Source organism: Odocoileus virginianus, chromosome 7 (assembly GCF_023699985.2).
Source record: "Odocoileus virginianus isolate 20LAN1187 ecotype Illinois chromosome 7, Ovbor_1.2, whole genome shotgun sequence".
Taxonomy (NCBI): Eukaryota; Metazoa; Chordata; class Mammalia; order Artiodactyla; family Cervidae; genus Odocoileus; species Odocoileus virginianus.
In genome coordinates, this window is record NC_069680.1 from 47,596,479 (window position 1) to 47,619,902 (window position 23,424).

At 35.7% G+C, this 23,424-nt stretch overlaps 1 protein-coding gene across 1 annotated transcript in view; it reads left to right on the forward strand.

Moving 5' to 3' along the window:
- RELCH (RAB11 binding and LisH domain, coiled-coil and HEAT repeat containing) overlaps positions 1-23,424 on the forward strand; it is a 137,759-nt gene that overhangs the window by 53,545 nt on the left and 60,790 nt on the right. The window contains 11 exon segments of the mRNA XM_070469834.1: positions 9,507-9,578; positions 9,690-9,745; positions 9,848-9,896; positions 9,899-9,957; positions 14,737-14,830; positions 14,833-14,939; positions 15,040-15,131; positions 15,758-16,051; positions 20,988-21,063; positions 22,099-22,194; positions 22,342-22,365. Of these exon segments, the coding sequence (XP_070325935.1) occupies positions 9,507-9,578; positions 9,690-9,745; positions 9,848-9,896; positions 9,899-9,957; positions 14,737-14,830; positions 14,833-14,939; positions 15,040-15,131; positions 15,758-16,051; positions 20,988-21,063; positions 22,099-22,194; positions 22,342-22,365 (1,019 nt within the window).

A 23,424-nucleotide genomic window follows, 5' to 3' on the forward strand; every position in this document is an offset into this window, starting at 1 on the left:
TTTGGATGTTTTTGACATTGCAGAAATAATGAAATGACTTGAAAAATTCTCTTTCTTCTACAGTTCAGTATGTGACTAGAATTAGACAGTTATCATACAAAGTTATATTACTAATTTATTGGCTTCAGGGAGCATTCCTGAATGTTCAGCAACCCCCAGCTGCTCTTCCTGGTGACGCTCTGAGTTTTTGGTTATGTGTGCCTACAACTACTGAGTTCGGCTTACAGCTAACAGTTTACAGCCATATAATTATAAAACTGGTGTAAAGCAGGTGTAAGTCAGCCATGGTTTAGTGTGAAGTTATTTGGACCTTGCTTTCCTCATTCCTTTTATCCCCCAGACCAGGGCTAAGTAATATTTATGTGGTATATACCAATGCAACTCTGCTGATGGTTAAAAATTGGTTTAAATACTTCCATGCTGATTGGTGATCAAAACTTTGTCTTCATTCCTTGGATTCTCCCTGGCCGCCACTGCATCCCTCTAGAAACTTCATTTGACTTTCCTGTGATCCTGAAAATAGAGGTTGTCAATGCTCAGCCCACTCAGGGCTTCCTGGACTTTGCCCATTCCAAAAAGAAGACCAGCATCCTTTTTAGTTGCTTGGTTCCACATTCCAGTCTCCTTCCCCTCTCCACCCTCCCTCCAGTTTTGCCTTTTTGGCATCACCATAGGATCTGCAGGGACTTCAGAAGACCAATTTGTACCCTCTGTATTCTGCCCACATCAGATGAGGCCAGTTGATTCTTCTGGGGATCCACCCTGAATTTACCAGTGTAGAAGCCCTGGCTCCTCAGATGTCAAGTGACTGGTACCTTTCTGGTGCTTCAGGCTGTGACTGTCAGTTATTGAAGTAGTTCCTGAATGTCTTTATAGGAACTGTAGTTTTCACGGGATGTTGACTCTGAGATAGATGGGAAGCCACCCTCAGCTACGTATTTTAACCCACCAGAATGGTGGGCACACCTGGCGTAGGAAAGATGCCACATGGGACAGGTGGAGCCTGTGAGGGCCCTGTGGGGTCAGGGAACATCCACACTGTGCCTTCCTCTCTTCATCAACCCTGTTGAATTTTTTTTTTTCTTCCTTTACTGGAACAGGGTTGTTAAAACCTGCCATATATTTGCTTGTCGTAGTCATCATGAATAAAGATGAGTGCTGTTGAGTGCTAATTTTTATATAGCACTCGCTCCTTTCTGAACATTTTGTAAATGTATGTTAACTCATTAGGTTATAGAATTATCCTCATCTTCCACTCCCCAAGAAACCGAGGCACTCAGAGAGTCTTAAGACTTAAGTGTAGTATAGTCTGAAGTCAGGCAGGTTGATTCCTCCAGTTCCATCCTTCTTTCTCAAGGTTACTTTGGCTATTCGAGGTTTTTTGTATTTCCATACAAATTGTGAAATTATTTGTTCTAGTTCTGTGAAAAATACCGTTGGTAGTTTAATAGGGATTGCATTGAATCTATAGATTGCTTTGGGTAGTATAGCCATTTTGACAATATTGATTCTTCCAATCCATGAACACGGTATATTTCTCCATCTGTTTGTGTCCTCTTTGATTTCTTTCATCAGTGTTTTATAGTTTTCTATGTATAGGTCTTTTGTTTCTTTAGGTAGATATACTCCTAAGTATTTTATTCTTTTTGTTGCAATGGTGAATGGTATTGTTTCCTTAATTTCTCTTTCTGTTTTCTCATTGTTAGTGTATAGGAATGCAAGAGATTTCTGTGTGTTAATTTTATATCCTGCAACTTTACTGTATTCGTTGATTAGCTCTAGTAATTTTCTGGTAGAGTCTTTAGGGTTTTCTATGTAGAGGATCATGTCATCTGCAAACAGAGAGAGTTTCACTTCTTCTTTTCCTATCTGGATTCCTTTTACTTCTTTTTCTGCCCTGATTGCTGTGGCCAACACTTCCAAAACTATGTTGAATAGTAGTGGTGAGAGTGGGCACCCTTGTCTTGTTCCTGATTTCAGGGGAAATGCTTTCAATTTTTCACCATTGAGGGTGATGCTTGCTGTGGGTTTGTCATATATAGCTTTTATTATGTTGAGGTATGTTCCTTCTATTCCTGCTTTCTGTAGAGTTTTAATCATAAATGGATGTTGAATTTTGTCAAAGGCTTTCTCTGCATCTATTGAGATAATCATATGGTTTTTATCTTTCAATTTGTTAATGTAGTGTATTACATTGATTGATTTGTGGATATTAAAGAATCCTTGCATTCCTGGGATAAAGCCCACTTGGTCATGGTGTATGATTTTTTAAATATTTTGTTGGATTCTGTTTGCTAAAATTTTGTTAAGGATTTTTGCATCTATGTTCATCAGTGATATTGGCCTGTAGTTCTCTTTTTTGGTGGCATCTTTGTCTGGTTTTGGAATTAGGGTGATGGTGGCCTCATAGAATGAGTTTGGAAGTTTACCTTCTTCTGCAATTTTCTGGAAGAGTTTGAGTAAGATAGGTGTTAGCTCTTCTCTAAATTTTTGGTAGAATTAGGCTGTGATGCCATCTGGTCCTGGGCTTTTGTTTGCTGGAAGATTTCTGATTACAGTTTCAATTTCCTTGCTTGTGATGGGTTTGTTAAGATCTTCTATTTCTTCCTGGTTCAGTTTTGGAAAGTTATACTTCTCTAAGAACTTGTCCATTTCTTCCAAGTTGTCCATTTTATTGGCATAGAGCTGCTGGTAGTAGTCTCTTATGTTCCTTTGTATTTCAGTGTTGTCTGTTGTGATCTCTCCATTTTCGTTTCTAATTTTGTTAATTTGGTTCTTCTCCCTTTGTTTCTTAATGAGTCTTGCTAATGGTTTGTCAATTTTGTTTATTTTTTCAAAAAGCCAGCTTTTAGCTTTGTTGATTTTTGCTACGGTCTCTTTACTTTCTTTTGCATTTATTTCTGCCCTAATTTTTAAGATTTCTTTCCTTCTACTAACCCTGGGGTTCTTCATTTCTTCCTTCTCTAGTTGCTTTAGGTGTAGAGTTAGGTTATTTATTTACTTTTTTCTTGTTTCTTGAGATAGGCCTGTAATGCTATGAATCTTCCCCTTAGCACTGCTTTTACTATACTACAAAGCCACAGTCATCAAGACACTATGGTACTGGCACAAAGACAGAAATATAGATCAATGGAACAGAATAGAAAGCCCAGAGATAAATCCACGAACCTATGGTCACCTTATCTTCGACAAAGGAGGCAAGGATATACAATGGAAAAAAGACAACCTCTTTAACAAGTGGTGCTGGGAAAACTGGTCAACCACCTGTAAAAGAATGAAACTAGAACACTTTCTAACACCATACACAAAAATAAACTCAAAATGGATTAAAGATCTAAATGTAAGATCAGAAACTATAAAACTCCTAGAGGAGAACATAGGCAAAACACTCTCTGACATAAATCACAGCAGGATCCTCTATGACCCACATCCCAGAATTTTAGAAACAAAAGCAAAAATAAACAAATGGGACCTAATGAAACTTAAAAGCTTTTGCACAACAAAGGAAACTATAAGCAAGGTGAAAAGACAGCCCTCAGATTGGGAGAAAATAATAGCAAATGAAGCAACAGACAAAGGATTAATCTCAAAAATATACAAGCAACTCCTCCAGCTCAACTCCAGAAAAATAAATGACCCAATCAAAAAATGGGCCAAAGAACTAAACAGACATTTCTCCAAGGAAGACATACAGATGGCAAAAAAATACATGAAAAGATGCTCAACATCACTCATTATCAGAGAAATGCAAATCAAAACCACAATGAGGTACCATTACACGCCAGTCAGAATGGCTGCTATTCAAAAGTCTACAAGCAATAAATGCTGGAGATGGTGTGGAGAAAAGGGAACCCTCTTACACTGTTGGTGGGAATGCAAATTAGTACAGCCACTATGCAAAACAGTGTGGAGATTTCTTAAAAAGCTGGAAATAGAACTGCCATATGACCCAGCAATCCCACTTCTGTGCATACACACTGAGGAAACCAGATCTGAAAGACACACATGCACCCCAATGTTCATCGCAGCACTGTTTATAATAGCCAGGACATGGGAGCAACCTAGATGTCCATCAGCAGATGAATGGATGAGGAAGCTGTGGTACATATACACCATGGAATATTACTCAGCCATTAAAAAGAATTCATTTGAATCACTTCTAATGAGATGGATGAAACTGGAGCCCATTATACAGAGCAAAGTAAGCCAGAAAGATAAAGACCATCACAGTATACTAACACATATATATGGAATTTAGAAAGATGGTAATGATAACCCTATATGCAAAACAGAAAAAGAGACTCAGATGTATAGAACAGACTTGTGGACTCTGGGAGAAGGCGAGGGTGGTATGTTTCAAGAGAACAGCATCGAAACATGTACATTATCTAGGGTGAAACAGATCACCAGCCCAGTTTGGGTGCATGAGACAAGTGCTCGGGCCTGGTGCACTGGGAAGACCCAGAGGGATCGGGTGGAGAGGGAGGTGGGAGGGGGGGACCGGGATGGAGAATACATGTAAATCCATGGCTAATTCATTTCAATGTATGACAAAAACCACTGCAATGATGTAAAGTAATTAGCCTCCAACTAATAAAAATAAATGGAAAAAAAATAAAAAATAAAAAATAAAAAATAAAATGGAAAAAAATTAAAAAATAAAAAAAAAGACTTAAGTGGCAGAGCTAAGACTCAAATGTAGAGCCCACGACTCTCTGTACCATATGCCACCTCTTAGGGTGAAGGATTAAGTTTGACCTATGTAAAATGACATTCCAATATGTGCTTTTCATTTATTGCTTGAGAAAAGAGCTATTGAATGTTTAAAAATCTCAAACAGTATTACATGATTTAAGGGAAAAAATGATGTAATCATTTTTAGTTCAGCAGAGGCTCAGAGAGGAGTGAGCCATGAGAACAACAGCAGTATCAGCTGAAGGGGGAAGTCCTTGGAAGACTTCAGTGCAGCTGCCTCCTCGATAGTCATGATTTAGTCATAAGCATTGTTAATTGACAGCTGTGTCAAAAGAGCAAATCACATCAGTAATATCTGAAAATTAGCAAATCAAATGGGAATTATTTCAATAATTTTAGGACTCATCCTCCTAATTATATCATTTGTTAAGTGGCATTATGTTATATTTAATTATATAGTAAATGTTAGATATTATATGTTTTATGTTATTTATTAAGTGTTAAATACATGGTATTTTAGTTTCTTTGAAACTAACCAAATATATTTAGTTTTGTATATTGTATTATTGTTCATATGGTTATGTATTTGAAAATAACTTCAACCCAGAAACAGACCACGTAATTATTTTCATTCCTCTAATTTTTATTTGAAAACCTAAAGTCAAATTTAAGAGGTTCATCATCATTCTTGTTATTAGGTATGTTGGTATTTTTAATTAGGGGAAACATGGATGTAAAAGCAAGATGTTATAACTAAGCTAAATGCTATAACCAAACATAACTAAGAATGAAAATTTTAAATAGTTGGTAGGTTTTTGTTTTTCCTTTTGTTTACAATATAAATTTATTTATTTTAATTGGAGGCTAATTACTTTACAATATTGTATTGGTTTTGCCATACATTGACATGAATTCACCACGGGTATACATGTGTTCCCCATCCTGAACCCCCCTCCCACTTCCCTCCCCATCCCATCCCTCTGGGTCATCCCAGTGCACCAGCCCCGAGCACCCTGTATCATGCATCGAACCTGGACTGGCGATTAGTTTTGACCTTATATTTTTAATCTAAAGATTATACTCTTTCTCTTAATTTTGGGGAAATAAAGTAATTTTTGCTTACTATATAATGCTAATATATAAATACATACGGTCTTGAGAAAGACAAATACTATGTGATATCACTTATATGTGGAATCTAAAAATAATACCAGTGAATATATATATAAAACAGAAATAGACTTACAGACATAGGAAACAGACTTGTGGTTCCCCAAAGCGGAGAGAGAGGGGAGGATGGAACAGGTTAGGAGTACAGGAGTAACAGATACGAACTACTAAACATGGGTTTACTTCATAGCACAAAAGTTTATATCTAATATCTTGTAATAACCTATAATGAAATATAGGCTACAAAAAAATGGAATGACTATGCTATACACCTGAAACTAACACAATATTATGAGTCAGTGATACTTCAGTATAAATGAATGAATGGATGCAGTCTTTCATCTTCACTGGGAAAAGGAAGAAAATACATGTTATTACAAGATAACAGCCTTTTGACTCTTAGGGCTCTTGTACCATAGCCTGTTGTTGAACCACGTGTGTGATATGTGGCTGAAAATTTAAATTAATCACAATTCCCATTTCCAAAGAGATTTTTGTCTCTTTACTAACCATTGGTAGTAACTTAGAAGCTAATTGAGAAGAGATAATTACCGTGTCATCTGTCATTGGATCACATGTAAACCTTACTGAGAAAGAACAAAAATCTCTGTTTGATATTCCTGTACCAGTCTTGGGCAGAAGGAGTTTATAGATAACACAGGTTTTGAGTCCATTGCCCCATGATGCAAATGTAGGGTCTGCTCCAACCATTAATAAACTGTTTATCTGACATATGTGTGTATATATATATATATATATAATCTGTGTGTATGTGTTTTATATATATATATATTTATATGTTTTTATATATGTGTTATATATATATATTTTTATATATGTGTTATATATATACATATATGTATATATGTATGCGTATATATATATATATATATAATGATTTTCATCATCATTTTCCTAAATTTAAAAATCTGGTTATTTTTTCGAGTCTGTGCAGGTGTTCCTTAAATGAGGAAAAGATCTCTAAATGAACATATGTTTATAGAGCACCATTATTTTGAGTTTTGTGCTAAAAGAACTAAGACTAAAAAATATTTTAAGATAGTAGTGATACACACTTGCATATATCCCAAGTCATGAGTGCCTGATCTTTAACTAAGCACTCAAGTACCCCTGATATAATACCAGTATTATCCAACCTTGATTGAGAAATAACTGTTTCAGCTAATCTAGAATGGCTGATACTGACTTAGTCATTAATTTTTTGGTAAGATTATAATATGCAGTATTACAATATACCTATATCTTTGCAGTTATTACTTTAGTTCCACTAAAATTGCATTCAACAGTGTTGGGCTAGTAGAGGGTTGGGGTAGTGGCGTGAGCAGGCTGGTAGCTGGTCCCTACAGTGTTTTTTAAAAACATTCACTTCTTCAAACATTCTTATGAAGAATTATAACATTTGAAAATGACTTGGAGGTTGCTTGGTATAATGTATCACTTTACAAAGTAATAAGTTTTGAGTTTTAATCCAATATTTTTAATAAAGAAGTGACAAATTCATATGTGTGTAAATATATCTGTTCAGACCTTTCATGTAAAACTTTTTCACATAACTGCAATTATTTGATCATACTGTGCCTTTACAGATATGTGCTGTAGCTTCAAATATATGCCTTTGTCTTTTAAAGTCTGTATTATGTCATAAGAAACAGGCAGCAGAGTGAATTCATTTTGATAAGCACTAGCTTTAAAAGCAGTGGTAACTTTTAATGGCATTTGGCAATGTGTGTGTAGATGTGCATAAAAATATAAATTCTTGCCGTCTGACTTGGGTTTTTCTGGCTTTCTGTGCCTTGATCATTCATTGTTTTGCTCTTGGTCACCTAAACTTTCACCAGTTGAATTGAGTTTTTTTTTTTTTTTTTTTTTCCCCACAGTTTGTGTTTTAACCAGGTTTTTTTTTTTTTTTTTTTTCATATTCTATCATTCTGGTGCAGGGCATTTCTGATCTGCAATTGTTCTGTAATATGTCTTAGTAAATTGTAAGTGATACTGAAAGTATGATATGTATACTTCTTTGCTTATAGTATAGTGAAGTGCTTTTAAATCAAAACCTAGAGTTTTGAAATAGAAGAAAAATAAATCTATTCTGTACTTACCTTACATGTCGAATCTGTGCAGTCTGACTTTAAATACAAACTCTAAGAGTTTCCAGAAGTGTAATTTTTAGGGAAAATGTTTCTACTTTGTTGCACAGAAATGTTTGCAGATCAGCATTGCTGATGACCAAAAAAAGAAATAGTCATATACACGTCATCTGATTTTTAGCTGTGCTTCGGTGTTGCTGCAGTGAAATTCTGTGCATCAAAATAATTGGCCTTCATGTACTAGATGTGATTCAGTTACATCTTAAGTTTTTAATGAAAATGTGCAAACTGAGTGAATTCTATTTTTTCCATATATTTTTATAGCTTTGTTGTCTCTGATAGCATTTCATTTGCCATCTTCTTTTTTCTGCTTATTAGTCAATCAGGAAAAAGTTGCATCTCTAAAGTTTTAAATTTACTCATCTTTATGGAGAACTATTTAAATGATAATATTTTTAATATCCAGTTGTGACAAAGATCACTTAATTTTCTCAGAGCTTTTACTTCACAGAAATGACTTTTTCCCCCCAATACTTTTTTCTTCATAGCAGTATTTATATATTTTAAAGAAAATTCCAAGTAAAGACATAGTTAGATCTTGCTCATGATGAAACATTTCAAAAAGCTCATTAAAATGTTTCCTCAGTATTCATGTTTATTGTATTAGACGCTGCAGTAAAAGGAGAAATCTTTTAAGTTTCATTAGTACCTCTTACTGTGAACAAATATCTATTTGAAGAGTTGTCAGAAACTTTGAAATTCTACTTAATTTTCTTCAGTATCCTTAGATAACTACACTCTTAGAATTGTACCCAATCATTTGCTTTAGAATGATTTTAATTGTAACTTAAAAAGCAAACGTATGTCTATTCTTTGGCTTTAAATGAAACCTAAAATAAATCCCTTGGAACTTTTTTTAGATATGTGTTTAACATATCTGTGCTTGTTTATAGAAGACATATACTTTGTAGAAAAATTGATAGACATCCCACATTTGTAAGATACTTAAAACATACTTCTTCAACATCTTAATGAAGGAATATATTCACTGTTTCTGTATGTTGATTTATAACATTATTCTACATAAATTTTTTTTGTAATCCTAAGATTTTCTTTAACTGTATTTGCTAGGACTTCATCTAAGTTTTGTGTTTTCCCCTAAAATTATGTCACCTGAAAACATTCCATTACATTTCTTACCTAGACTGAGTGAAGCACACCACCTAAGGTTTTTTTTTTGCCTAAATGAGAATATGCCATAGATTTTATTTTTAAATAGAGCTATTCCTTGTCAGACAGCTAGAACATTTGATCAGTAGTCCCCTGTATTCTAAAACTATGGAAAACATTCACCAGTTTGCTTGCAAATCAACTCTGCTGCATGCGTTCACAAGTTTCATAAAGATTGCATGCTTTCTGTTTTCGATACAAATTGTATTTTTTTTCATACCCATCCTTGCTTTTTATTTTTTATTTTTGTTTCCCTTTTCTTGGTTGGATGCCTGTGTGTGTTTATTCCAAATCCCTGTCCAGTCCTGGAGTTTGAACTACGGAAAGCCAAGGAGACCATTCAGGCCCTCCGAGCCAACCTGACAAAGGCTGCAGGTGGTGTCCATACAACTTTTTTGAGACTTTTTCTACTTTGACAATGTAGAAGTAGCTGAGATATTTTCAAATGTAAAAGAGTAAAATATTATTTGTCTTTTCTTCCACCAGAACATGAAGTTCCTTTACAGGAATGAAAAAATTACAAATCAAGTCCTGAAATTCAGGTGGTGAGTGTCAGATCTACACGTATCTCCGCATGAAACGGCAGCACAACCACTGGAAGAGGGGGACCTGCAGCAGCGTGCCCACCTTCTGTCCGTCTCCAGGGGCCAGGCAGCCTCTTGAAAAGGGCTCTAAACTTCTCAGCCAGTGAGTTTCTTTGAAGAATAACTACAAGCTGACATCAATAACGTTTTCAGATGAAAATGATGATCAGGTACAGTTTCCTTTTTTTTTTTTTTTTAAAGAATAATTTGTTTCCTTTCTAATTTATAATGTACTTATTTCCTCTTTTATCTAGCTTCTTTGTTTTAAAAGTTATACATACAGTAAAATCCCATAACACCAAAATACTGAATAGAAAAGAAAGAAGATTTCAAATTGATGAAGATTGGTTTCTATTTTAAGAAAGTAAAAAAGAAAACTAACTGAAGTCCAAAGAAATTGAAAGGAAGGAAGTATTAAAAATGAGAATATATCAGTGATATAGGCAACAGAGAACAACAGAGAAAAATTAGTAACACAAAAAACTGGGTATTTGAGGTAATGAAATTGGTAATCTAGCCTGACTTATTAAGAAAATGAGAAAAGAAGCAAATTATCAGAATCTGGAATGAGCAAATTTATACCACTGTAGAAATCTACTAGACTTTTAAGGAAGAAGTAAAGTAAATGAACAAGGTTATATCACTGTAGCTACCTACCAGATATTTAAGGAAGAAGTAATACCACTTCTCCACAAACTCTTCTAGAAATTGCAGAGAAGGGAATTGTTGAAAACTCATTCTATGAGACCAGCATAATTCTGATATCAAAACCAGATACAGACCTGGCTAACAAAGAAAATTACAGGCTCATTTTCCTCATGAGCATGGATGTAGAAAATCTATATAACATTTTACTATATCAAATCCAACAATGTGTAAAAATGCTAATACACAATGACCAAATGGTTTATCCGAGGAACATAAGATTGATTAGTCCAAAAATCAATCATTGTAATTCACCATTTTAAGAAACTTTTCAAAAGAGAAAAGAAATCATATGATCATCTCAAAAGAAAACATTTGACACAATCAAACGTGTCTTTCCCGTGAAAGCTTTAAAGAAATTAGGAATTGTGAGGAATTTCCTCAAATTCATAAAAGACATTTACAGAAAAACTATCACTAACATCATACTTAATGATGAAAGATAAGGAATAAAACAGGAATATCTGCTCTCACTACTTCTGTTGAACATCATACTGAGGAATCTAGCCAGTACAAGGCAAGAAAAAGAAATAAAAGGCATATATTTTGGAAAAGAAGAAAGAAAACTTTCACTGGTAATGTGATTATATATATAGAAAATCCTATAGACTGCATTAAAAAAGACACTATAATAAGTGATGACAGACAAGTTGTAGGATACAAGATCAGTAAACAAAAATGAATTGTATTTCTGTATGCTAGCAACAAATAGACATTCGACTTTTAAAGATACCATTTACAAAAGTATCCAAAAAATATAGGAAATACTTAGGGATAAGTATGATGAAGGATTATGCACTGAAAACTATTATACATGCTGAAAGAAAATAAAGAAGACATAAGGAAGAGATATATTGTGCTCATAGATGAGATTCAGTATTGTCAAAAAGTGTCAATTTCTGTAAAATTGATTTGTACTTTTAACACAATCCTAATCAGAGTCTCGCCAGCTTTTTTTGTAGAGGTTAGCTTATTCTAAAATTTCTATGGAAATGGAAATAACATAGTATAGCCAAAACAACTTTAATAAAGAAGTACAAAATTAGGGGACTTCAACTAGCTGACTTTAAGATATTATAGTTCAGGCAGTATCTTATTGACATAAACATAGACAGGTCATTGGAACTTAGTGGAGAGTCAAGAGATTAACTTACACATAGATGATCTTTTGATGTCTAACAAAGCACAAAGTAAATTCCATTCAGAAAGTATAGTCTTTTTTACAATTGGTACTGTAACATTTTGATATCTATATACCTCCCAAAATGAACTTCGAACCATACCTCACACCATATACAAAAAGTAATTCAAATGGATCATGGATTTAAATGTAAATTCTAAAGCCATAAGGCTCCTAGAAGAAAACATGGAAAAATTCATTGCAACCCTGGAAGGTAGGCCAAGATTTCTTGTGTATGACACCAAAAGTATGGTATTCTTCATCAAATATGTGTTCTCATCAAAGTCAATAACTTCTCTTTGAAAGCGACTCTAAACAAATGAAAAGATGAGCTGTAGATTAGGTAAAATATTTCAAGTAACATATCTGATAAAGAATTTCTATCCAGAATATTTAAAGAACTCTCTAAAGTGAATAATTTTTAACAGAAGACCCATTTTTTTTCTTTTTGCTTTTTAAAAATTTTTTTCCAATTATTTTTATTAGTTGGAGGCTAATTACTTTACAACATTATAGCGGTTTTTGCCATACATTGACATGAATCAATGACAAAAAATTTATACAGATGCTTCAAAAAAGAACATATATGGATATCAAATAAGCACATGAAAAAAGATGTTCTACATCTTTAGTCATTAGGGAGATAATATTAAGTCACAATGAAATACCATAGCACACTTACTAGAAGGTTTAACTGAGACTGTACCAAGTCTTGGCAAAGATGTGGAGTAAGTAGAAATATCATCATTGCTCTTGGGAGTCCAAAATGGTGCAGTCACTTTGGAACATTTTTTGGCAGTCTATTTTAAAAAAAAGTAAAACCTTCACCACCTATATGACTTACTCATTCCATTCGTAGATATTACAGTCCAAGAATGGGAGATGTTCATACCAAGACTCCTACACAGTGTTCACACCAACTTTATTTATAATAGCCGACATTAGGGAGACAACCCAAGTATCCAAAAGCAGGCAGTTGAATAAAAAATTTTGATGTATCGTTACAGTGAAATGCTAACTCAGCAATAAAAAAAATGAACCTCTGACAGATACAACAACATAGATTAGTCTGAAAATCAATAATCTGGATGAAAGAAACCAGGCAAATAGAGTACTTGCTGTATGCTTCCACTTATATAAAATTCTAAGAAATGTAAACTTGTAACAGTGACAGAAAACAGAACAGTATTTGCCGAGGAACAGGGCATCTGTGAGGAAAAAAGGGGAAGTATTACAAGCAGCCAGTAAAACTTTGGGGAGTGAACAGTTCATCTTTTTTTTTTTTTCATAGCATTTGGTGTTTAATTTTTTTTTCCCCCTCTGCTTTATTTGTTTATTTTTGGCTGTGCTGGGTCTTCATTGCTGTGCTGGCTTTTCGCTCGTTGCAGCGAGTGGGGGCTACTCTGTAGTTGCAAAACATGGTCTCTAGGGGTGTGGGCTTCAGTAGTTGCAGAACATGGGCTCAATAGTTGCAACTCCCAGGCCTTAGATCAAACAGGCTCAGTAGCTGTGGCGCACAGGCTTAGTTGCTCCAGGACATGTGGGATCTTCCCAGATCAGGGATCGAACCTGTGTCTCCTGCACTGGTAGGCGGATTCTTTACCACTGAGCCACCAGGGAAGCCCCCAAGTTCATCTTCTTGATTGCACTGATCTCTTCAGGTGTGTACTCAGATGTCAAAACTTAGCAGATTGTACGTTTTAGATTAGCTTGTGGATTTAAGACTTCCCTGGTGGCTCAGACGGTAAAAGCGTCTGCCTACAAGGTGGGGGACCCAGGTTCAATCCCTGGGTCGGGAAGATCCCCTGGAGAAGGAAATGGCAACCCACTCCAGTGTTCTTGCCTGGAGAATCCCATGGATGGAGGAGCCTGGTAGACTACAGTCCAGGGGGTCACAAAGAGTTGGATTTAAACTGTGCGGTTTGTTATTTATTAATTATATACCCCAATAAAACTATTTTATAAAGGGCAGTGCAAGTGCTCATCATTACTTATTCTTTAACCACTAAGTGATGTTTAATGGTCATTTCAACTGACCTTAAAGCAGTTCTATCCTAGAGCCCTCACTCCTTTCATGTTTAGCCTCTGCCTAAAATGTAAGACTTTACCTGATTTTATTTTTTGATCATTTATATTAGTGACCTGATTTTATCTTCATGGCTCTATTGTTACCTAAGATTATCTCTTATCTCCCTTGACTAGCCTATAATCTTCTTGAGGCTAAATGAATCTCTTGTTCATCTCTGTATCTGCATGAATAGTAACACTCAATACACACTTACTGATAGTTTTCTTATATTTTTATCTGCATATAATCCTTGTCTTACTGTTTTTTGGTTCCCTCTTGCCCATTCTTTCCTTTACTTCCTATCTTTCCTTTCTGTGGTGCTATGTGAAATTTTCTTATTGTAAATAAACATTCTTTATTTTCAACTTCTCTCTGAATATACTTTTTTTTAATTTTAGAAATTTATTATTTTTTAATTCTTTGGTTGTGATGGGTCTTTGTTGCTGCACGCGGGCTTTCTCTAGTTGTGGCGAGCTGGGGTTACTCTTCACTCTGGGGTACATGGGCTTCTCCTTCCTTGGTTTCTCTTGTTGCAGAGCTCAGGCTCTAGGTGCATGAGTCTCAGTAGTCACAGGTTGCAGGCGCAGTCATTGTAGCCCTCAAGTTCTAGAGCTTGCACTCAGTAGTTCCAAGGCAGGTGGAATCTTCCCGGACCAGGGACGCAACCCAGGTCCCCTGCATTGGCAGGCAGGCTCTCATCCACTGTGCCACTAGGGAAGTCCAGAATATCCTTTTTGCTGTAACAAAAACTTGTCTCTCCACTGAGGACCCTGTTTCCCTTATTTTCCAAGTATGAGGTGGGGGTGCATCTCACACTCTAATCCTAGACACTTCCTGACTCCCAGGATGTTTATTCACCGGGCACATACACTTTGACATTATCACACATTTATGTTGAGTTTTCAAGATATTAGCAATAAGGAAAAGATACATCTCAAAAATGCAAGATAAAATTGCCACATAGATTTTTTTATGCTACTGTTTTTTATCTTTTAGGATTTTGAACTATGGGATGATGTAGGATTAAACATTCCAAAACCTCCAGACTTACTACAGCCCTACCGAGATTTTGGAAATCATCAAGTAACTGGAAAGACCTTGTGGATGTGGCCAGTGATGTAGAAGAAGATGAATTAGAGGCTCTGACACCAGTTTTAGGCCACCTTCCTTCAACCCTTGAAACTCCTTAGACTGTAGAGGTGAGAGCTATTAATAATCAAGTCCACAAAAAGTGTTTAAGCCATGTCAAAGCAGACTATGAGATCTTGAGTTTCTGTTTTTCTCCCATTTTGATTTTAGAACTCCTTGCTAGTGCAGAAATTAGAAGATAAAATTAGTTTATTAAACAGTGAGAAATGGTCTTGGATGGAACAAATCAGAAGACTTGAAAGGTTAGTACTTAATCATCATTTCTATAAAACCTCTTAAAATTATTAAAGAAATTGACAGATTATATAAACATATAAGATAATATTTCAGTGGCAAGCTATAATTTTTCATATCCTAATACTTCTGGGGGAAAAAAAATCTTATAATTGCTTATATACTTAATGTGTTCTTTTCCCCCCAAAAGTTGTTAATCACTGTAATAATCATTAAATCATATATGTCTTAGAACCAAGGAGTAAGATATTTTTTACCTTCTTCAGGTTGTATCAGTAGTAATAAAGTAACTTCTTCATGCTAGTGTTATACATATTTTCCATTCATTATTTCATTTAATTCTTATACTCATGATGTGGGTTAGATGGAATTTTCCACATTTTGCACACGAAGAAGGCTAAGTGATAATCCAAAGCATAGTTTATAAAACCATTTTTATGTTTTGTAAGAGTTTGTGGCTACATTTCTATATGAAGCATCAATATATATGGTACAGAAAAGATTAATTAGTTGCCAAACCACTTTCTATTAATATGTTATACTTTTAAAGCATTAAACCCAGTATGAGGTTTATGCTATTGCCAAAGTCTTAAAAAATACAATTCCTCACTAATAATTTCTCTTTCTTTTACAGTGAAATGGACTTCCTCAAAAATGAACACTTTGCCAGCCCTGTAGTTTGTGACTCTGTTCAGCCTTCTTTGGATCAGTCTCCCCACAAAGACTCTGAAGACAGTGGAAAGAATTCAGTTATAAATAGTTTGGACAAGGGAGAAAACAAGGATGTCCATCTTTCAAAATCAGATGAAGTTGATTCCACTGTTCCTAAAGAGAATTTCCCACATTCTTTCCCCAGGAGAGAAAGAGAAGGAATACCATCTTCTTCTCCATCAAGTAAAAACACAGTCCATTTTGATAAACCCAATAGGTTAGTATGTGTCTGTGTTTTGAAATGCATCTTTCAGCTATTTAGTACATTGTCAAACTAGAAGAGTTTCAGTTCTTATTTTGCAGATCAGATACATGAATTTTTATGTGTCTGACATGAACTTAACACATAGCAGAGTCCACATCACTGCAAAAAAATCACAAGTAATGACTAAGTTAAATTGTGTTAAAGAGGAAGAGACCAATAAATGAACTAGGTCCTATTTTAGCTAAGTACTGAAACCCATAAATAATATGTATGTTCTGTGTGCTGTATTTTACCCAGTGTTTTTTACCTTTTCTGTGTTCTACAGTCATTATCAGATTCAGTAGAAAGTTTTGATATTAAATAGTTGCCTTTACTAAAAAGGCGATTAGTTCTTGATCTTAGTCCTTTTTCCTGTGTCTGCTTCCATTAGTAATGTTGTGTCATTAATATTATCTTAATTCATTTAATTTTTATTGAATAGCAATGATTGAACTTAGATGACTAAAGCAGGGTCCCTTGCCCATCATGATTATGTTTCCTAGTAGAGGAGACAAAAAGTATTTACATTATAATGTGAAAAAAGAATATTCTCTAAGAGAGGAATATTTATTGAGATCTTTTTATATATCAGGCACAGTTCTAAATGCTTTACATATGCTAGCTTAGTTAATCCTCACACATACCTTGTGATGCATTCTGAGCCAGTCATACTTCCTCCTCCTATTAAATGGAGGAGTATTAGAGCAAGTGTTGGGATGTAATAGGAAAGCATGACTAATTTGTTTTAGACTTAAAGGTACTCATTATTAGTGAGAAGTATTTGATTTTTTTTTTTCCAAAGCAAATTTTTTTACTCATATGCCACAACTTTGTGTGTGGTTGTGTGTGATTGAAATAGACATGGCCCAGTCCTCAAAGTGCATTTAATCTAATATGGTTAAGATATAGTCATAAAAATAATGCAGTGGCATTTGTAGTAGTTCTTAATGTTTAGTAGTTCCATATATCTCCTTTATAGTCCAAAGCCACTCTCAGGAGAAAGATGATTGTTAAATTTATCCAACTAACTTTTTTAGCTCTTAACTGTATGTCAGGCAATGTTAATGAAGAGTATGAAGTTTAAAAGAAGAGTGAAAGTGTTAGTTGCTCAGTCATGTCTGACTCTTTGGGACCCCATGCACTATAGCCTGCCAATCTTCTCGAGGTCCCTGGAATTCTCCAGGCAAGAATACTGGAGTGGGTAGCCATTCCCTTCTTCGGGGGATCTTCCCAACCCAGGGATCCAGGCTGGGTCTCCTGCATTGCAGGCAGATTCTTCACCATGTGAGCCACTAGGGGAGCCCAAATGAGGCCACTAGAGAAGCCCAAATGAAGAGTATAGTAACGGTAACCAAACATGTTACACTTCGGTTACAAACTTTACAGTATAAGAGAGACTGTCAGGCAATTATAACATTGTAAAAGGTAATAATATAAGGGAAGTTCAGCTTGCTTGGGGAACACACAATCAAGGTACCTAACCTAGTCATCAGAGTAGGAAAGGTTTCAGGGAAGAAGTATTTTCTAACTTTATACCTGATGAGTAAGTAGCAGTGAACCAGGCAAAGAGATAAGAGGAAGTGTTCCCCCTAAGAGGGACTAACAGGAGCAGGAAGAACACTGCACTTGGGGAGCTAAGAAGGATTTATGAAGATTGAAGCAAAGCATGCAAATGAGAAGAAAACAGGAGGGGAAGTTGGAGAATTAAGCTGAGACTAAGTCATATAAGCTGTGTTAACTCATTTTAGAGACTTGGAACATGATGGTATCTAAGTTTTAAAAGAAAGTAAGGAAAACCACTAGACCATTCAGGTATGACCTAAATCAAATCCCTTACGATTGTACAGTGGAAGTGACAAATAGATTTAAGGGACTAGATCTGATAGACAGAGTACCTGATGAACTATGGATGGAGGTTCATGACATTGTACAGGAGACAGGGAGCAAGACCATCCCCAAGAAAAAGAAATGCAAAAAGCCAAAATGGTTATCTGAGCAGACCTTACAAACAGCTATGAAAAGAAGAGATGTGAAAGGCAAAGGAGAAAAGGAAAGATACACCGATGTGAATGCAGAGTTCCAAAGAATAGCAAAGAGAGATAAAAAAGCCTTCCTCAGTGATCACTGCAAAGAAATAGAGGAAAACAATAGAATGGGAAAGACTAGAGATCTCTTCAAGAAAATTAGAGATACCAAGTGAAATTTTCATGCAAAGATGGGCTCAGTAAAGGACAGAAATGATAGGGACCTAACAGAAGCAGAAGATATTAAGAAGAGGTGGCAAGAATACACAGAAGAACTGTAGAAAAAACATCTTCACCACCCAGATAATCACGATGGTGTGATCACTCACCTAGAGCCAGACATCCTGGAATGTGAAGTCAAGTGGGCCTTAGGAAGCATCACTATGAACAAAGCTAGTGGAGGTGATGGAATTCCAGGTAAGCTATTTCAAATCCTAAAAGATGATGCTGTGAAAGTGCTGCACTCAATATGCCAGCAAATTTGGAAAACTCAGCAGGGCCACAGGACTGGAAAAGTCAGTTTTCATTCCAATCCCAAAGAAAGGCAATGCCAAAGAATATTCAAACTACCACACAGTTGCACTCATCTCACACACTAGTAAAGTAATGCTCAAAATTCTCCAAGTCAGGCTTCAATAATACATGAACCGTAAACTTCCAGATGTTCAAGCTGGTTTTAGAAAAGGCAGAGGAACCAGAGATCAAATTGCCAACATCTGCTGGATCAAGGAAAATGCAAGAGAGTTCTGGAAAAACATCTATTTCTGCTTTATTGACTATGCCAAAGCCTTTGACTGTGTGGATCACAATAAACTCTGGAAAATTCTGAAAGAAATGGGAATACCAGACCACCTGACCTGCCTCTTGAGAAATCTGTATGCAGGTCAGGAAGCAACAGTTAGAACTGGACAGGGAACAACAGACTGGTTCCAAATAGGAAAAGGAGTACATCAAGGCTGTATATTGTCACCCTGCTTATTTAACTTATATGCAGAGTACATCATGAGAAATGCTGGGCTGGATGAAGCACAAGCTGGAATCAAGATTGCTGGGAGAAATATCGATAACCTCAGATATGCAGATGACACCACCCTTATGGCAGAAAGTGAAGAAGAACTAAAGGGCCTCTTGATGAAAGTGAAAGAGGAGAGTGAAAAAGTTGGCTTAAAGCTCAACATTCAGAAAACTAAGATCATGGCATCCGGTCCCATCACTTCATGGCAAATAGATGGGGAAACAGTGGTATCAGTGGCAAACTTATTTTGGGGGGCTCCAAAATCACTGCAGATGGTGACTGGAGCCATGAAATTAGAAGACGCTTACTCCTTGGAAGGAAAGTTATGACCAACCTAGACAGCATATTAAAGAGCAGAGACATTACTTTGCCAACAAAGGTCCATCTAGTCAAGGCTATGGTTTTTCCAGTAGTCATGTATGAATGTAAGAGTTAGACTATAAAGAAAGCTGAGTGCCGAGGAATTGATGCTTTTGATCTGTGGTGTTGGAGAAGACTCTTGAGAGTCCCTTGGACTGCAAGGAGATCTGATCAGTCCTGAGTGTTCATTGGAAGGACTGATGTTGAAGCTGAAACTCCAATACTTAGGCCACCTGATGCCAAGAACTGACTCATTGGAGAAGACCCTGATGCTGGGAAAGATTGAAGGCGGGAGGAGAAGGGGAAGACAGAGGATGAGATGGTTGGATGGCATTACTGACTCAATGGACATGAGTTTGAGTAAACTCCGGGAGTTGGTGACGGACAGGGAGGCCTGGTGTGCTGCAGTCCATGGGGTCGCAAAGAGTTGGGCACGACTGAGTGACTGAACTGAACTGAACTGAAGTTTTAGAAAGAGTCCTCTAGAGTAGTGGTAATTAGAAGGTAGCAAGAATGGAGACTCATGGGATATCTTTTGGAAGAGTCCAAGAAAGAAATGGTGGAATTTCCTGTATTGGAAAGATGTAGATAGATTTATAAGATAGTTAGAAGGTAAAAATTGATTGGATTAGGAGGTTAAAACTAAGGGAAGGATAAAGACTTTCTGGCTTGGGCAGTTAGATGCATTGTAGCTCCCTCTGCTGAAAGAATAGGGGAGGGGGGGTACATAATGAGCAAACAGACTTCAGTTTTGGCACACCAAATCCAAAATCAGATGCTACTGGGGCCCGCTTTGTGGTGTATACTAAATAACCTCTGTTATATAACCTTAGATGTTACCCCTTTTCTTCATAGATTAAGCACATGAAGTACAGCTCATAGTTACAATATTATGAATACTATTACATAGAGACCAGTGTTATTTTACAAATATAAATGTTTTAACTTTCTTTATTAAACATAAATGGCTAATATTTTCAATTACAAAAAATCCTTTTAAAACATATGTGAATGTTGAATGAGCCTCTCCTTCATTTATTTTAATTTTTAATTCTTTTGTGTGGGTTTCTAACATTAAGGGTTATCATTATCATGATATAGATCTGCAGAACTTCTCAGCAACATACCAGGTTAGCCTTCACAGCCACTCTTTACCTTTCTGGGACCATAGAGAATTCGGGAAGAAAAAAAAAATCCTCATTTCAGGTTTTGCAAACACTTTCTATAGTCATTGACCTGCCATACAACTTCAGGTTTAATCCATTAACATTTTTAAGACATTCATTCACATAATATCAAGCTCTTTTAAGATCAGCAGCTATTGCTATTCCTTTTTCCCTGTATGATTCTCCAGTGAAGTGACCTTAAATCTTTTGTGGCTGAGAAATTCAAACATTTGTGGGGTAGGATTCATGCGATGATGGGAATTATAACCTGCAACTTCCTTTCTCCTTAAACACCAGTTTAACTATTTGGTATTGTCCCATTTTCATTCAGTGTTTTCTTCTAGGAAGTTGTCTCCTGCTTTCCATCAAGCACTACTCTCTTTCTGTCGAATGTCAGCAGATAGTCGTTTAGGATCAGAGGTAAGTTATACCAGATTCTTGCAACTTTCTTAAAACATTCCATTTTTCTTGTTAGCATTTTACCCAAAAAATAATTGTAATACAACTCTGTTTCAAGTACAAATCTATTATTTAAACTAACAAACACTCTAAGAAATAATTCCAAAGTTTTCAGCTTTTAAGGAAAGTAGTTGATTATTTTTATCTTTGGATTAAAGCTCTATTTAGTATGAAAGTGACTCTTTACAGTCTAGTTTTAATTTTTTATGTCTACCAACCTACAATTATATGCCTCTCTATGGTGTAATTTAGAAAACCAAGTCAGGCATATATATTATTTATAACTTCAGTTATTTTTAGATTACTCCATTTTTAATTTCTCTAGGATTGATTGTCTTTGATTGCAGAGTTTATTGGCTCTCGGATTTCTTTTCATCAAGTCCTTTGTAACGGTTGTTGCAGGCTTATCTTAAAAGGGTGTTTTTTTTCTCCTTTCTTGATACTTCTCCCTTTCTATTAATACCTTTCTTGTGGTTGATTCCACTTCACCTCTTCTGGGCTTCTGTCCCACAGTGTCGTTAAGAATCTGAAAGAGCTAGAGATGGTTTGGATGCAGTCTGGCAGTTCTCATTATAAGACTGGGGCAGCCCCCATGGACTTCCCCTTGCATGCGTTTTCATCATGCAAACTACTCTTTCACCTTAGCCAAGATCGTGACTTTGTGGGTACCTTTCCCCCCAAAACAAAGATTAAAAACCACTGAAGCTGCCCCAGTCCTGTGTTATCGCTCTTTGTTCCCAGAACTGAAGCCTAGTAAGCCTCCCTGTCTGCTCCCTTGCTTCTTACTAGTGTTTTAAATCCATTTCTGGTCTATAAAAATGTTTGTCCTGTTTGGAATCTCAGGTGGTGGTTGTTTTTGTTTTCCTCCTCATCATAAATTGTCCTTTTGAATATGTGTTTGAAACAGAAGTGACAGGGTCCAAATCATAGCCTTGAAGTCCCACCACGCACAGGAGGCCTCCAGTGCCGTCTTTGATTAACCCTGTGGTCTTCTAGGTGTCTCGGATTGCAGACAGCGAGACGAGCATCATGCTAATGCTGGGGCGCTGCCTGCCGCACATCGTCCCTAACGTGCTGTTGGCCAAGAGAGAGGTGAGGCCCAGAGAAGTACTGTCATCCCCCAGATCATCACGTTGTCCATTTTTCGTCATTTTGAAGTTTAGTGTTATATTTTTATTTTGTTAAAGTCTATTACTTGCAATCATATTCTTACTTTTGTGCATGCATCTCTGCTCCTAGAGAATGGTTTTACACCTCTGTCAGGTGAGTTCAGTAAAACTGCATGGTATTCATGTTTTCCAATTTTGCTTAAAGCATCATTAGCTTCTGCAACACTAACTATTACTATAGGTCCATTTATGTGCCATGAACACTGTCTGTTCTCTACATTACCAGTTAACTAATTTATTTGATCTCTCTCTTGATATGATATGTGTGACTTGCCTACAGAAATAGACAGTTTTGGGATTGAACATTAATAGGGACTAATAATATAACTCTTTTCTTAAATGTACTTGTAGTTACCTCTTATTAATGTTAGTTTTATTGTATTTGTTTGGCAGTAGTTAGACTTGTCTTAGAATAGGATAGTTATAATATTGTCTGCAATAACTTTTGAGAGTATCTTTTTCATTTTTCTTGTAGCTAACCTGTTATTGACAGATGCTTTAAATGTCTAAAATAGAGTAGCAGATTTATTTTGGTACACATTGCCTATGTTATAAGCCATAAATACTATAGAAAGTATTCTTTAGAGTTATATTTCACCATTAAAAGATTAAGGAAAAATTATCTGTTATCTCATTTAAATAGTGAATGATTTATTTGCAAACAAGTTTATTTATTTGAATTATTCAATTTATGAAATCAATTTGCAATTCACAAATTTTTTAAATAGGTTAAGAATATTATCAAATGTGTCCTACAAGTTTTCTTTTGTTATCCTCTTAATCTTTACCACTGGTTTTAATCATAATTCATGGGACCTACAGTATGATAGGTACACAATGCATTGGCAAAACCCATATAAGAGCTTATCCTTAATTATCTGTTTAGCACAAGAAATTTGTACTGATCCTCAAGAAAATGTATATGTAGAGCTTTAATAATTTTTATACCTATAGGTATTTTTAATTTAAAAATGGTAAACATGACTGTTTTCTTACTTATGGTTTTATTTTACCTAACATTTAAGAATAGTTGTGAGATATTAAGAAGTATGAAAATTTTCTATGTCTTGAAGGATCAGTGTCCTGATTTCAGATTGTTTTGCAGTTCTGCCTGGCAGAATGGTGTTTGAGCTTTTTTTTCCTTTTTCAGCTT